Here is a 16,700-nt window from a genome sequence, read left to right on the forward strand (position 1 = left end):
CAGGCCCAGAAAACTTATTTCCTACTGGAACATAGTGTCCTCTTTTATATCACAGTTCTTCAAAAACATTAAAAGCGCAAGTGTGAACTTTGGGGAAGGAGAAGCAATGTACAGTAGGAGGAAGGTTAGGGGGAAATGATGGAAAAAGAAGACAGTAAAAATGTCACCCACCCAATCCTACTTGGATAGACATGCAGGCTGAACTGACATGTTGCGGGAGTCAGATGCAGACCCATGGATACACACAGATTTGATGTCTCTGCTGCAAATCCATGAACATGGTGGAGCAAACAGGGAGGTAAGCTATGAAAACTTCTCAAACACAGCCAAACACCTTCAAGGGATGAGCTGCTGGACCTGCAAGGTTAGGACTACAGTTTCGGAGGGCACCAAGGTTAACTAGTATAACATAACTCACAATGTTCTAAATCTTACTTTAATAAATAGCATTTCGAGGTCTAAAAAGTTCGTGAGTGGCCATCTAAGGTATAACCATTGGTCTCTGCCCTTTGGAGGAAAAAAGACTGATGAAAACTGAAAGACATGGAAACCATTCGTCCATTGAACTGACCCCAAAAAACATCTCTAATACCTGGAGACCAGAAAAAACAGATGATGTCCAGCCACTACCAATTGCTATGAACGAGACTACATTAGAAGGTCCTAGGTAGCATGAGAGAAAACCGTAGAACAGACTCAAAATCATAAATGAGGCCAAGTTTATTGGTCAGAGTGGAAGCCTGAGACGCTTCAAGCTTGGAAATGAACTTACCCTCTGTGGCAAAATCATCAACTGCTTAAGACCAAAAGGATAGAATTTACCAAATGACAAAGTTCAAAAGGAGTAGGAAAGGAGGAGGACGGGAAACAGAAAAATCTAAATAAGTGATGGTACTTTGTGGGCACTGCAATGAACGAGTTGAAACAAGATGTGTACGACTAGGTGTACAGAAGATTGATGATTTGCTCTGTAACCCTTTACCTAATTGCAATAAAAAGTTGTTTTAATGGCAGGAAACAGAACAGATACAAAGATGAAAGATAAAATATTGCAACAAAATCTTTTATATCTGTGTTTCAGATCAATATTAATGATTCAACAAGCATAGGAAGAACACTAACAAATAATAATTTGTAAAAACTCAAACTAAACCCACTGCCATTGGGTAGATTCCAACACACAGTACCCTAATATAGGGTTTCCAAAGCTATAAATATGGGTTTGAATCACCTACTTTGCAGTTACCAGGCCAACCTTACTCACTATTCGCCACCAGTTCCTTAACAATTTAAACAAATTGGGAAAACAATACCTCACTTCAGGGCTTCAATTCCCATCTATCTTAAATATTCTCACTGAAGCTACCAATATCTCCTGGGGGGCTCACTCAAATTCCACAAGTTCATCCTCACTTCTGTTCTGCAAAAATTGGCCAAATGTTGTTACTGCTAAGTGTCTATGGTATACTTTTGGTATATTGGACAAAAGATTGAGAATTACTTATTATCATCCTTTACAAGAACACACTACTCTTGAAATTCTGCTGGTTCAATTATTTCCACTTGAGATATTAATCAATCTCAAATTCAACATATCTAAAACTGAACTCCTTACTGTGTTCCCAGTTATACCTCAACACTCATTTTCTTAGTTTAGTAAACAAGGCACAAAGTTGCATAAGCCCACTCCTTGTCTGCCCCCAACCCCCAAAAAAGGAACCTCTTTTGACTTGTCCCCCACTTGTCATTCCTCATCCAATCGCAACAATCCAAAATAGCTCCCAAAATAGCTCTGGAATCCATCCATCATCTGTACCACTATCTTGATCCAGGCCTTCAGCATTTCTCCCCTGGATCAATGATTTAGATTTCTACTCAAACAATCCCATCTCCAGTCTTATTCCTTCCTCTAGAACAAGAATGAATTATGTAAGAGTAAATTTGTTAGTGCCGCACCAATGCTTTAATTCTTTCAATGGCTCCCCATTACCCTCAGGATAAAATATGAAATTAAAGTATCTTTTATCTGATCTCTCTCTTTCTGGCTTCAAATCTCACAACTCCAACAGTAGTGAACTTTACTTATCGTATATACTCGAGTATAAGTCGACCCGAATATCAGCTGAGGCACCTACTTTTACCACAAAAACAACATTAAAAATGTGCTGGAGAATTCGGCTTATACGCAAGTACATACAGTAGTTGCTGAATAAGCAGTCTTCTCTTTATTTAACCCTTTTAATATAGTCACCTCTGACTATTCAGCTTTGTTCAATAAGCGAACTTCTTTTATCCTTTATGATTCGATTTTGGTATTGCTTTTCTCATAAGGCATCTCTGACTTCCAAATCATAGGCAGCTACAAAAGTTAGTGAAAAATGAAACTAAAACGTAATAATTTTAAGCAAACTTTTTGAAGCCCCCTTGTATGTTACACTCAGCAGCACCTCCCATACTATAATCAGGGGTTTCCTCTCAATTTCAAACTCTACTGAGAATAGGAACGTCTTATGTTGTTGCAGTTAATCAAAGCACCTAAGCTGTGGTATAGCATGAAATTAAGTGTGGGAACCGGACTCAGACAGACCTGTGTGTCACAAGTGTCAGAACTGGGCAGTTATTTCAACTCTATATTTTCTTATCTATAAAATGTACATAGCACAGGGGCATTTAAAAATTAAATGTGGTACTAAAGTGTTTAGTCTAGTGCTTGCTTCACATATGTATTAGCCATCATTACTTTATACAGTGCCTGCCAAAGAAAATATTTGCTGAATGAGTACACTCTTCACAAATTACGATAAACACATATTTTAATAGTGATAGGATCAGAATTCACTATACTTACAAATAAGTGGACAATTCTATAAGAAGGCGGACATGTTATTTATGTATGTGGCATGGGGGATTTCTTATATTTAGGTGAGTTGAATTATAAAGCAGAATGTTCAAAGATAATGACTTGTGCCTCGTTTTCTGGAACAATTTGCTTATGAAGTTGAGTTTGCTCTAACCCAGAGTTCCCTAGAGATTGTGGGGAAGTGTTACAAATTGAGGCCGTTAGGTTATACCTCGCTGACTGATAAAAGCTGTAGTATTCCAGTCTACTTTCTCCTGAGTTCTCTGATGCTTTTACTGTTTGCTTAAATTGAACAATCTTGTAGATCAGAAAAACAATCAAAACACAAGATAAGATGAAAAAGGCTAGCAAAATGTCAAAAGCCTCGTTCAGCTTTTCCACTTCCTCCGTACAAATTACGGATGTTCTTCCTGCCACTGATGCGGCATCACTCGGTAGAGCACTGATTTTCTCCAAGTTCGAGTTAATGGAAGAAGTAAGCTGTATTTGCACAGGCAGCACAGTAGTCGTTTCTAATGCATTACCAAAGGTATTCTCTTGAAACATTTTACTGGCAGGTGATGTTCGAATTTGCTCCCAAAAAGTAACAGTCTCAGTATTTTCCAAATGTTTCCCATTCATGGTCACTTTATGCCAGGCCATCATTAGTGCAGTGGTCTTGAGGTGAATATGAAGAGATTTTAAAGCCCAAGTCCTGGATACATTTGCCGAAGGTGTAGAGCAACTTGGAAAGTCAATCCATTTAACATAATGTAACGCTCTGCCACGCAGAGATGGTGGGGTCTGACAATAGATGTTTACAGTGAGAGCTGAAGACACTAGCCAGTCACGAAGGTCCAATAGTTTGCAGTTACATTCCCAAGGATTAGAATATGCCTGAAGATGAGTCAATGAAGACAATGGCTTAAGGACCTTTGGGTTTAAGTCTGTAAGATTATTAAATGACAAGTTAAGGATCTTCAAAGACGCTCCCATATTTTCAAATGTATCATTATCAATGTTGATAATTTGATTTCTATCTAGCTGAAGGTATAGTAAATTCTTTAACAAACTAAATGTGTCTGAATTTAATATTTTTAAATCATTATGACTTAAGGTTAAATGTTTAAGATTATCCATTCCACTAAATCCATGCCTACTAACATTTTTAATTCTTGCATTTTTCAGGAGGAGATACTCCAAGCTGCTAAGTCCTTTAAACGCAAAGGGCTGTATTGTTTCAATATGGTTATGAGACAAAGAAAGTCTTTTAAGACTCCTAAGTCCTCCAAAAGCATTGGAGGGAACTTTTGTTAAGTTATTGCCTTCTAGATACAAACAATCTAGGTTTCTAAGATGTTGAAAGCCTGAATCTGATATGCTCAAAATTCTATTGTTTGATAAATCAAGTATTCTAAGAGCAAGCATACCATCAAACGTGCCACTCCCAAGGATAGTGATGCGATTCCTTTGCAGGTTTAAATACTGAACAGAAGCCAGATCATTAAACACGCCTCTTGGCACAAAAGATACTTGATTAGACTGTAAATATAAACTACGAAGATTTGGAAGGCCTTTAAACATTCCAGGATCCAAACGTTTTATAAGGTTATCATTTAGATATAGAAAATACAGATGCTTCAGTTCAACAAAGGCCTTTGGATATACATATAGGATGCTGGAATTATCCAAATATAATGCTACCAGAGAATCAAGTCCAGTAAATTCACTTTCACTTATATGTGATATATTATTTCCACTCAAATATAGAAAAACAGTACTTTCAGGAAAATTCTTGGGAATGCTGAAAAGGCCTAAATTACGGCAGTGAATTTGTCTCCCAGTGCAGAGCCGGCACATGGACGAACATCCAAATATCTCCTTAGGAAGTAAAAGATAACAGGTAACAAGGAGAAATGGTCGTAGACAAGGCAGAGAAAACTGTAATCCACACATAGCCCTGTTCTTGTTTTCTCTGTTCACATCAGAATTGGCTATAAAAAGAGAAGGTAAACTGTAAATCATCAGAAAGTTTTTAGGTTCTTTATAACAGAAATTCTTTGTTCTATTTTTTTTATTAACAATGATACTAAATATCAAGAATCCTCAGGGGGTTTAAAAGATTATAGCATTATTGGAACTATAAAAGAAAACAGAATTTTCCCACACTTTTAAATAATACAATATAATCAAGATCGGGCATGTTCTAGGACTATTAATACCTCCAGGTTATTAGCACACTATTTGACAAAAAGGTAATTCATATTTAATGAACCGCAAACTGAGTTAGCTTAGTTACAATGATAACAGAATGCTAGGTTAAAAGATTTAGGCTATAACATATGTCTCTATCAACATAGCCAACTGTTAATTAAATGAAATTGTATTTGTGAAAATACAAATTCATTAAAGAGCAATTAAGCTTTCCTTCAATTACTGTTTTCAACAACCCATATTACCTATCATTTCAGCTTAAAGTTGAAATTTAAATTTAAAAAATCTTACCAACAACAGGAAATTCATCACATTATCACTCAGCTGATTTAAGTACACAATTTCTTTTTAAATCTACTGAGCAACATTTCTAAATTCCACTTCTTTCTGTGGCACTGCTGACCGCCACCCCTCCACGATTTTTTGAATGTCACAATTTGCTCGGGAAACTCCACTCTTCCCATTAGTTCCGCTACAGACCTTGCGTAAAACAAGGTTGCCATGGATACAGGAAACTGAGGGACAGGAAGCAACTTTATCTTTGTTTCAAAGGTATTGTTGAAAGGAAATCTCACAAACCTATTTTTCCCCCCAGAATACAGCTAATTTCAGTTTTCCTATTAAATACATCTAAATATCTCTGGTGATTTTAAGGAGCATTAAAAAAAAATAGGTGCCCAAAACGTTTCCATATTTAAAATAAAAAGATAGCTATACTGTATAGAAAAGGCAAACTCGAATAAATGTCTATGAAGGGGCATAGAAACAATTCTATTTTTCCAAAACACTTTGAAGTACCCCCATATACAGTAACAAAAATGCCACTTTGAGGATGAAGGAGGATGAGGCAGAGTAGGCAGTATCCCATTCCAGTGTGCAAAAGCCTGCTTGCTATCAAGCAGAATCAACACCACAGTACGTGACAACAGCAGCTGAATAACACAAGGTTGGCAAATTTCTAAAGTATATATTGTTTTTCACACATACTGGGGCTTCATCTTTATCTAATGATTTTTTTTTTTAAGTTCGCAAATTCATCAAGGAATTGAGAGGTAAATATAAGTATTTTTTTGAAGTACTGTTTCATTATTCTTTGATCTCTATTAAATTTCACATAAATTTTGGGTATAAAAATTAATTTGAATATTACAAATTAACCATTTAACACATGATGTCCTAACTGCACAATGATAGGAAGTTGCACAAGAATTACTGAAGACTATCTCTAGCAGGAAAGCAGGGGACGTACAACAGGGCCTTTAAATGCTTTCTGCCCTAGATGCCTGAATGATCTGAATCCTTTATGTTGGCAATGTACCTGTATATTATAGAATGTTTTAAAGGGAAAGATATAAGAGTTGAATACGCAGATCTCACGCATTGCTTTCAAGTCAATGCTAATTCACAGTGACTCTACAGAATCCAGGAGAATTATCCTATGTGTTTCCAAGGTTGTACATATTTGTGGGAGCAGAAAGCCTCATCTTTCTCCTGCAGAGCAGCTGGTAGTTTTGAACTGCAAGACCTATGGTCAGCAGCCCAACACATAACCCACTACACACCATCAGAGCTTGAATAGGTAGATAGATAATATTATAAATTGTGAAATTTCTTCCCCTTTTTTTGAAGTGAAACTTCTTAATGTGGCTCTTCTATCCATGGGAGGGACCATGCAAGCAGGGTATGTAAAACATAATAGATTGAAACCAATGTATCATCTCAGAAGCTGGAGCTGAGAGAATCTTGGGACCATCAAGGGAGAAACATGACCAGGGGAGCACATTCAAGATCCCTGTCTAAAGTGATGGAGACAGAGACCAGAGGCATCAGAGGCCATAGTATGGAAACCGTGAGACAAGACAAAGGAATCACTCAGCGCAGAGGAGCTGTGTCCCTGAGACCTAAGACCCTAAGATAGTGAGGTGGAACAGCAAGTGGGCTTCCTGGCTCACAGAGGCAAAAGCCAGAGGTCCACATGTCTGAGAAGTTGAGGGCCCAAGAAGGAGACTAGGCTACTGGCCAAGACAGGCACTAGTGTGGACCAATGACTGCACCCTTAATTCTTTACTGATCCTAGCTTGTGATTACCTGGTAACCTCCTTAGTAAACCCTAGTAATTGCAATTATAATCATTTATAAAATGGTGTAGGTGTTTTTAAACCCAAACATCATTTTGTTTTTCTGCAGTCCTCTGCAAACCAGTTATCAAAAGTGAAGGGTCTCTAAGATTTAAATGGGAATAATTCTTTATGGCTTCATTTCCAATAGAAATTCACATTTCCTTTTGGATATATATAATATTGAACATCCTCTTCCACCTGCAGAGAAGCAAGATGGGCATGAGAACTTGTATACAAGTCCAAATAGCCAGATGGGGGCCCCACAGCCAAGACACTACATGCCCTCCCAAACCATTCTGCCACCTAACTTCACCGTGGGGCTGTCCCACAGACCCAGGGGCACCTAGATAACGTTCCCCTCCCGATGCAATTTTCCTGTTGTCATCTTTTCTGAGTTACCCAAATAAACCCTCCTATAGCTCCACTCACTGCCCTCTGTTCAGGCGTCCACTTATGACTTGTGAAATCAATGTTCACGTGTGCAAATCGACTACACTGCTCCACCACTCTCCAGACAGGCTGTGAACTGGCCCAGAGCAAACATACAATTGCAGTTGCACACTTTCCAATTCCTGAGATACAACCAAATTTGATTCATGACTTCTTGACCATGGCTTAGAACTGTACAAAATGACTATGATCAAAAGCAACATTTCGGGACTATTCAATTAGGGTGAATGAGGCCAAAATTCCCATCTACAAATGTCATCAGATATGTATAGTTTATGTATGGCATAAATTATGCCAAAATAGCATGATTTCATCATTTCTTCCCACTGTATGTGTGTGTACATCATTTGTGAGGGAACATTTTTTGCCAAAAATGTCTAATAAAACTCTTCCCTTACAATCTACCAAGTATGCAGATAAAGGCAATGAATATACAACTGGTATCAACTGTTCCATCTTCTTCAACCACCTCTGCCATGTTGGCAGTCTTCTGCTTCTGTTACAGCTAAAAATTCCATTTATGAGAGCAAACACAAAAGTAGGTAGTTTACACAAATTATGCCTAGGTAGAAAGCCAGCTTATTAATGCACAAGATCCAAAAAGCATATATACATAGCCTCATTAAAAAACAACAGACACGCACAATCAAATGTTTTTCCCCAGGTAAGTTAAAATGATCAGAACCAGTAATTACTAGAAATTACATTAGATTATGATGCATACAAAGAAAACACTCATTTTCAACAATTATTCCTACAAACTTCTCCACAATTTTCCTGTTGTCATCTTTTCTATGAGTTACCCAAATAAACAAGGTTGGTCATCAGCTTTAAATGAATAAGCAAGAAGTGACTTTGATTATTCACCTTGAAAACAATTCATCTTAAAGACATTCATTTATTTTGGGGAACAATGCCAGATAATAAATATATATAACATGTCCACCAATGACTTTTCATTTCAATTAACAATCATTATAATGGAAGTAATAAATAACAAATCATTTTTTTAGCCCCTACTGACTGTGTATAAAATATTTTAGGCATTACTCTAATTATACTATAGTCCATTCTGTGCATCTCCTTTTACATTTTAAAAATTATAGAATTATAGTCTTACTTCCTTGTACTGGTAGTTCAGTAAATTAAGGATTAAACTAAGTGAAAGGTCAGTGCTTTGAACCCATCGATGAATCCTAAGAGAAAAGACTAGCAATCTGCTCTCCTTAAGATTTTCAGCAGAGGGATCACAATGTTCACTGCTCTCAAGTCAATACTGACTCAAAGCGACCCTTTAGAACAGGGTGAAACTGCCCCTGTGCGTTTCTGAGACTGTTAGCTCTATTCAGGAGTAGAAAGCCCTGTGTTTTGCCCAAAGAGTGGCGGCTGTTCTTACGGATCACAGTCCACTGCGTAACCATCCCACCACCGGGGCTCCAGTTACAGTAAAGGTAGTCATTAAATCCTCCTATCATTCAATAAACTGTGTGTCTACCATGAATGAGGCAAGGTGCTAAGAACACAGAGATTATAACATTATGCTACATAAAAGAAAACTATCAAGGCTCATGAGGGAGGAGGGAGCGGGGAGGGAGGGGAAAAATGAGGACCTGATGCCAGGGGCTTAAGTGGAGAGCAAATGTTTTGAGAATGATGAAGGCAATGAATGTACACATGTGCTTTACACAACTGATGTATGCATGGATTGTGATATGAGTTGCAGGAGCCCCTAATAAAACGATTAGAAAAAAAAAAAGAAAGAAAACTAAACCAAACTCACTGCCATTGAGTCAATGCTGACTCATAGTGATCCTGCTGTGAGTTTCCAAGACATTAACTCTACACGGGCGTAGAAGGCCCAGTCTTTCTCCCACAGATTGCTGGTGGTTTAGGGCTACCAAACATATGTATCTCAGCCAAAGCATAACCACTACGCCACCAATAAAGCTTTTATACACACACCAAAAAAGCTGTTTCAAAGATTCCTGTGGTGTGAAAGGCATAAAAATTTGAGAACCGACACTATCGCTGAAGACAAAATGGGTGCATAAACAAATGTAGTGAAAAAAGCTGATGGTGCCCAGCTATTAGAATACAGTGTCTGGGATCTTAAAGGCTTGAAGTTAAACAAGCAGCCATGCAGCAGGAAAGCGACAAAGCCCACATAGAAGACACACACCAGCCTGTGTGCTCACGAGGTGTTGATGGGATCAGGTATCAGGCAGCAGAAGACCAAAGCAAACAACCATATAGATGCGAACGAAGGTTTCAGAGTAGAGACCCAAAGCTCATCTATAGACAACTGACAACCTTCACAGAAGGGTCACAAGGAAGGGATGAGTCAGCCAGGGTGCAGTATAGCACCAACGATACACACAACATTCCTCTAGTTCTTTAATGCTTGCCCCCAGCCCCCACTATTATGATACCAGTTGTACCTTACAAGCCCAGCTAGACCGGAGCATGTACACTGGTACAGATAAGAGCTCTTAACACATGGAATCCAGAACAGATAAACCCCTCAGGTACAGTAATGGGAGTGACGATATCATGGGGAAATTGGGGGAGAACGGGGGACTGATCGCAATGATCGACATATAATGCCCCCCCCAGGGGGACAAACAACAGAAATATGGGTGAAGTTAGACAATGCACAGTGTAAGACATAAAAATAATAATAACAATTTATCAAGGGTTCATGAGGGTGGGAGGGGGAAGACGGGGGGGGGATCTGATAACAAGGGCTTAAGTAGAAAGAAAATGTTTTGGAAATGATGATGGCAACATATGTACAAATGTGCTTGATATAACTGATGCATGGATTGTTTTAAGAGCTGTAAGAGCTCCCAATAAAATGTTTTATTAAAAAATTTTTCTGAAGAATGTTTATACTGCAGAAAAAAATAAAATCTTAGATTAAAGAGTAGCAGGTTTAAAAAATTACTATCACCCATGAATAAACCGTAAGTTAAAAAATATAGTCCTATATTATTTAGATAAATATATAATCTTATTTCTGGTATTCACTTATAAAAATTCAATTTAAACCATTCATGGCTCAAATAAAACATTATTTTAAGAATTAACTACTGTAAACATTTAGCAATATTTAAATTATATGGAAATTGTATTCTTCAACATCTAATTATTATCATGATTCTACTAGTCTAATTCTTTGAAAGTCTTAAAATGTTGGTGAATCCATTATCTTAGAAAATTCTGGTATCAAATTTCTAAATACTATTATTGCATGCACTATTTTCTTGGACTAAATGAGCACTATAAAAGGGTATTGAGTGGTCAATCCAAGAGGATTTAGTAAACTAGATATCCACAGAGGACTTAATTACAAGGCAATTTTTCCTGGAAAGGAAGTCATCATACTTAAACAACTAGCTGTTCTTGAATTATTCAACTAGTTTATATTGACTATTCACTTGTGTTGATTTCCTTGACCCTGAGAAAGAGTAAAATGTAAAATTATTCTAAAAGTGTGGTGAAAAACACTTAATCACACTTGAAATTCTTAGAATTATATCACCAAAGGTGACTCTGAAATTTTAGAATGAATTGCTATTTTCTGAGGCCACAAAAAGATTGAGCAATTTCATATACAAGCAATAAATTTTTTAATCTATATCTTTGGAAAACATTAATAGAGGTATTTGAAAGAATAAGCTGGGTCTTATTTTCATGAAAAAATTAGTTGACAAAATTACTCTTTACCTATGAAAATGATAAATGCCCACGGATGTAGAGTAAATTCTGACTCAGTGTGAACCTATAGGGCACAATGTAACTGACCCACAAAGTTGGGTATACAAATAAGTACAAGGCTGTAATTATTTACGGAAGCAGACTGCTAAATCTTTCTCCTTCTGGAGAATCTGGGAGACTTGGTTTTGGTTAGCAGCACAGAGCTTTTAAACACTGTGCCACCAGAGTTTCTTATATACAAATAATCTAGAACCTTTTAAAAAGGAGGAAAAAATCAAACAAAGCATTCAGAATCTGAAACAATTATAGCTAAAAAACACAAAGAACACAAAGTTGCACAGCACAACTGAAAAAATATAACAAAGCTCTGTTGGAGGGATATAGCAAGAATATGTAGAAGAGACAAAGTAGAGGTTATCGAGAATTCAGAATATTACAAAAGCACATCAAGCAAACGGTGGCAGGTAACAGATGCTGTGATTACTCTTCAGCGTTTAGCGGAATGTCAATAACAGACCATAAAATGTATAAGGGACTCTGGTGGCACAATGAGTTAAGCGCTGGGCTGCTAACAACAGTCTGTGGTTCAAACTGACAAACTACTACCATTTCCCCGAAAGTAAGACATCCCCCCCAAAATAAAACCTACTTATAGCTTTGCCTCTCACTGATATATATGGCATTCCCCCGAAAATAAGACCTCCCTGAAAATAAAGCCCCCCGAAGCTACTGTAACTCTGGAATCTGGACCATAGTGGCGGGCGCCGCCAAGCAGCTCACTGTTGGTCGCAGCACAGCCGGAGCAGACAGGAAGTGTGAGGTCTCTTTTAAATAAACAATAAATGTGTACCGTATTCTTCTTCATGGAAAAATAAGACATCCCCTGAAAATAAGACCTAGTGCATCTTTGGGAGTAAAAATTAATATAAGACACTGTCTTATTTTCAGGGAAACAAGGTAAGAGTAGGAGAAAAATGATGTTATCTGCTCCCATAAAGATTTATCATCTCTAACGGCAGTGAGTTAATGTTTTATTTCTAAGTTTCTCTTAATACCAGTACTTTACATTACAGAAAAATTTAGCATGTTTTATTCACCTTATTATGTACTTGTTAGTTTACGCAACAAATGTCTGTAGAGTTCTGACTACTATCAAGAACCAGGGTCTTTCATCACACGTTTTTTCCCCACTAGAGAAAGAGAAATAGAAGTATGTCAAAATGTAGTGACCAAGGATAAATAAGATGTCACTAAACTTCAGTGAGAACTATCTTGGTCTTGTACATAAGGCACCTCGGAAGTAACCTTACAAACAGGTGAGGCAGAGACTAAGTCTTGCTATCAAGCTGCCCAGGTTTAACTGTGGCCCAGGCCATATGCTAGATCTCTAACCCAGGGGAAATGACTTACATTTAGTAAATTTGTTTTCTATTATTTATTAAAAAACACAGTCTCTCATGGGATTCCTGGAAGGACCAATGAGATTTCAAGGCAAACCTCTTGGCAACATGCTTAGCATATATTAAATGGTCAATAATTGTTATGGGTTAGTTTAAAAATTACCTGTATTCTTAATTCAAATCATCATACTAGGAACAAATAATGGAGAAAGATAAGGTTCTTTAAAATGAAATAAGCTTTTGTCACTAATTTACCACTAAGATGTGCACATGCATAAAAATAGCCATCACACATGACAATCTAATACATTATCATTCTTCTCACACACTATCAGGGAGTTTGAGGCCAGCTTTTAGAGATCTAAAATTTTAAGTACAAAACTAACCAAATAAATAAAGTGTATAATGCTAAACTCAACAAAGAATACTAAAAACAAAGAAAATAAACATTCCGCTTTAAATGTCTAAATCAAAGTATTTTGTATTTTGAAATGGATAGAAGAGTTCTAACAGTTTGTAAAGTACAATATAATGACTGTAGCATAGTAAGAAGAATAAAAATAAGTTGTGTGTTTCTTTAAAGATAATTCAAGATAAAAAGCTAATAAAAAATATACTGTAAATCATGAGACTATAATTAAATCTTAATAAAGTCTGATTATAAAAGTAGAAATTCAAACAGGATTGTAATAATTAGTAAAATTAATATGACCAAATGAAACTGTATCCTCACATTTACACCATTTTTTTTTTAAATTTAGATCTACATCAAAATTTGCCACATCAGGTGTAGGAACAACAGGAAACTTAGTACCAAGAGGTGGAAATAAGGGGAAAGTGGCGGTGGGGCAGGAGGAAGGTTAAAGGAAACAGAGGAAGGACCAAGGAAGCAAAACAATAGATAGAGGTATAAGCACAGGAGTGTACATATATAAATACATTAACCCACCAAAATAGAAGTATTGGTCTATGTACATATATTTATACGGAAATACACTGAGGTAGTGGACAGACTTCAGGCCTCTGCTCATACCCTCCCTCAATACAAGAACACTTTATTCTAACAAATCAGCATTCTGGGATGCTCGCCCTCCCAACACAATCAGTGAATACAAAATGGGTGCATAAGCAAATGTGAAGAAGGTGGATGATGTCCAGCTATTAAAAGATACAGCGTCTGGGGTCTTAAAGGATTGAGGGTAAACAAGAGCCATTCAGCAGAGAATCAACACGCCCACAAGGAGGAAGCATACTGCTGGTGCGATCATGAAGAGTCAGCGGGACCGGGTGATAGGCATCAGAAGACACAAACAAACAGACAAACATACTGAGAACAAGGGGAGTTGGAGCAGACACCCAAAGCCTATCTGTATACAAGGGGACATCTCCTCACAGAAGGGTCACAAGGAAGGGATGAGTCAACCAGGGTGCAGTAAAACACCGATGAAACACACAATATTCCTCTGGTTCCTTGAGGCTTCCTCACCCCCCACTATCATGACCCCAGTGCTGCTTCTCAATTCAGACTAGTCCGGAGCATGTACACAGGTATAGATAAGAGATGGGGGCTCAAGACACACGGAATCCAGGAACAGGAGTAGGAATAGCGAGAGAAGAGGAGAAAGGGGGAATCGATCACAATGATCAACATAAAACCATACAGCCCTCTCCAGGGAGAAGAACAACAGAAAACATGGAGGAAGGGAGACAGCATAAGTGTGAGATATGAAAATAATAATTTATCATCTATCAAGGGGTCATGAAGGTGGGGAGGAGGGGAAAAAAGGAGGAGCTATACCAAGGGTTCAATAGAAAGTAAATGTCTAGAAAAGTATGAAGGCAACATATGTACAAACATGCCTGATGCAATCGATGTATGGATTGTAACACAAGTTGTTAGAGCCCCCAATAAAATGACCTTTTAATAATTTAAAAAAAACTCACCACATCTTTAACTACAAACAAAATCAGCATAGATGCGCATAAAAGTAACACTACCAAGAAACACACAGCACTACCAAAGACTACCGTGTTAACATTGCGATGCCTTAAAGCAGCAAATTTTGAGCAATAATTTCCGCACCTATTATCAGAAGGCAGAAGAGAAAGCAAAGCCAAAGCTGAAAGCTTTCTTCTTTCAGGCTGGGTGATATTGTCCATTCGATCAACCCACATTTCAATCATACTTCCCAAAAGCTGGTCCATCTAAAAATAGAGAAGACATTTTTTAAATATTTGATACGCCATTTATACAAGGATAAATATTGTTGAGACTGGAAAAAAAAATCACGAGGTATAGTTTAAGTTCAAACACAGCAAATCACTAAGTGTAAATACCAAAAGGTAGAACAAGTCTTGAGTCGAAAAGAGATAGAGAGGAAAGCCTAAAACTGACTCGCTCAGAACCCATTAATCCTGATAGCTAAGTAGATTTGCTCAAAACCTGTATGGAATCAGCGTGACTTTAGTAAATTCATTTAACAAATAACCAATATACACACTCTATAACTGGCACACTAAAAAACTACATGCATTTTTCAAAACTATCAACTTATACTTAGGTTATACTTTACTGAACTGGATAATTATCATTCAAAGTTCTATCATTCACTGGGCAGATTGGCTGCTGCTCTCAGAAGAAAAATAGCTTGCAACCTCACCCTGCAGAATTTCTAAGAAAAAGAAACGAATTCTTGGACATTTACACGCTGCATTAAAAAGTTAAAATAAACACAAGAATGGATTAGACATTGTATGTAACATACCACCAAATGTACTGATTAAGTGGACTAGAAGTGAAGCACAAGGTTTGCTTATAACATGTTCCCACTTCTGGCCTCTCCTAACATCAGGGCAGTTCTACACAGAGCTACTAAGGACCCTTGGTGGCTTAGTGGTTACAAGCTTAGCTAGGCTGCTAATCACAAGGTCACCAGTTCAAATTTACCAGCAGCTATGTGGGGAAAAGACCAGGCTTTCTACTGCTGTAAAGATTTACCATTTTTAAAACCCACAGAGGCAGTGCTACCTTGTCCTATAGTCCGGACACAATGGAAATAAGCTGGTTTATTTTGTCTGTTTTCAGTATCTGTTTTAAATAGATACTTTAAATATTCAAATGACTATGACATAGATATTGATAACATATAATCTGCCTTAAGTTCTACTCTAGTACTTCTTTATCTTTTAAGGAAAACTGCTGCATGTTACTTATACTACGAAAATATTTCTTAGTTCCAAAGGACTATTTATATAGGAATTGTCCAAACTGCTGCACCTTGAGATGCTAACCAAACTCACAATATAGTTACATTTTTTAGATAAACAGTAACATTTATCAGGGAATTTTACATTTTTTTGGATAAACAGCAACATCTTTCAGATGGTAGAAGAATTATTAGCTCAGAGTGCTCCCCATAGTGCTTCTTTCACTGATTTCATATCCTTATAAAGTATGCCCCCCAAAGTCAAGGTAAAAACAAAAGGGAAATGCAAGCATACGACCTGACTCCTGAGACTTGCACATTTGGTAGTGCTCAGTAACGAATACTGATTTCATTGGTAAGTGTGGTTCTTTACAGGTAAGAGTCATTCTATTTTCACATTTTTTGCACATTATACTTTTAATGATAAGTTATTAAACATGGTACATATTCAATTACTTGGATGAAACTACTTAATAAGTGCAATTATTGTACCCATTTCTTTTGGCCTGGGAACATGGAGAAAACATTATCAAGACACAAAAAGCACCATAGGGCAAATAAAATAAAATGTAGTGACCTCTAACAGAAAGGTCAATGGTTTGAGCCCTCTATCCCAGGGGTTCTCACCCTTCCTAATGCCACAACCCTTTAATACAGCTCCTCATGTTGTGGTGGGCCCCCAACCACAAAATTGTTTTCATTGCTACATCAGAACTATAATTTTGTTACTGTTATGAACCATAATGTAAATATC

At 37.2% G+C, this 16,700-nt stretch overlaps 2 protein-coding genes across 4 annotated transcripts in view; both read right to left on the minus strand.

Annotated features, from left to right (window-relative positions):
* The window catches only part of IPO11 (importin 11), a 200,547-nt gene that overhangs the window by 53,378 nt on the left and 130,469 nt on the right, over positions 1-16,700 (minus strand). For all 3 annotated transcript variants that reach the window (XM_045285112.1, XM_045285111.1, XM_004703583.2), the window contains one exon: positions 14,824-14,945. In XM_045285112.1, the coding sequence (XP_045141047.1) occupies positions 14,824-14,945 (122 nt within the window). The remainder of the gene's footprint in view (positions 1-14,823; positions 14,946-16,700) is intronic.
* On the minus strand, positions 2,796-5,437 carry LRRC70 (leucine rich repeat containing 70). The gene is made up of 2 exons (XM_004703582.3): positions 5,345-5,437; positions 2,796-4,833 (listed from the first exon to the last, which is right to left on the minus strand). The coding sequence occupies exon 2, from the start codon at positions 4,793-4,795 to the stop codon at positions 2,933-2,935; it is 1,863 nt and encodes a 620-aa protein (XP_004703639.1). The 5' UTR covers positions 4,796-4,833; positions 5,345-5,437; the 3' UTR covers positions 2,796-2,932.

The sequence above is a fragment of the Echinops telfairi genome, unplaced genomic scaffold, assembly GCF_000313985.2.
Source record: "Echinops telfairi isolate 266 unplaced genomic scaffold, ASM31398v2 ScPeMD7_7469;HRSCAF=8507_1, whole genome shotgun sequence".
Classification (NCBI taxonomy): domain Eukaryota; kingdom Metazoa; phylum Chordata; class Mammalia; order Afrosoricida; family Tenrecidae; genus Echinops; species Echinops telfairi.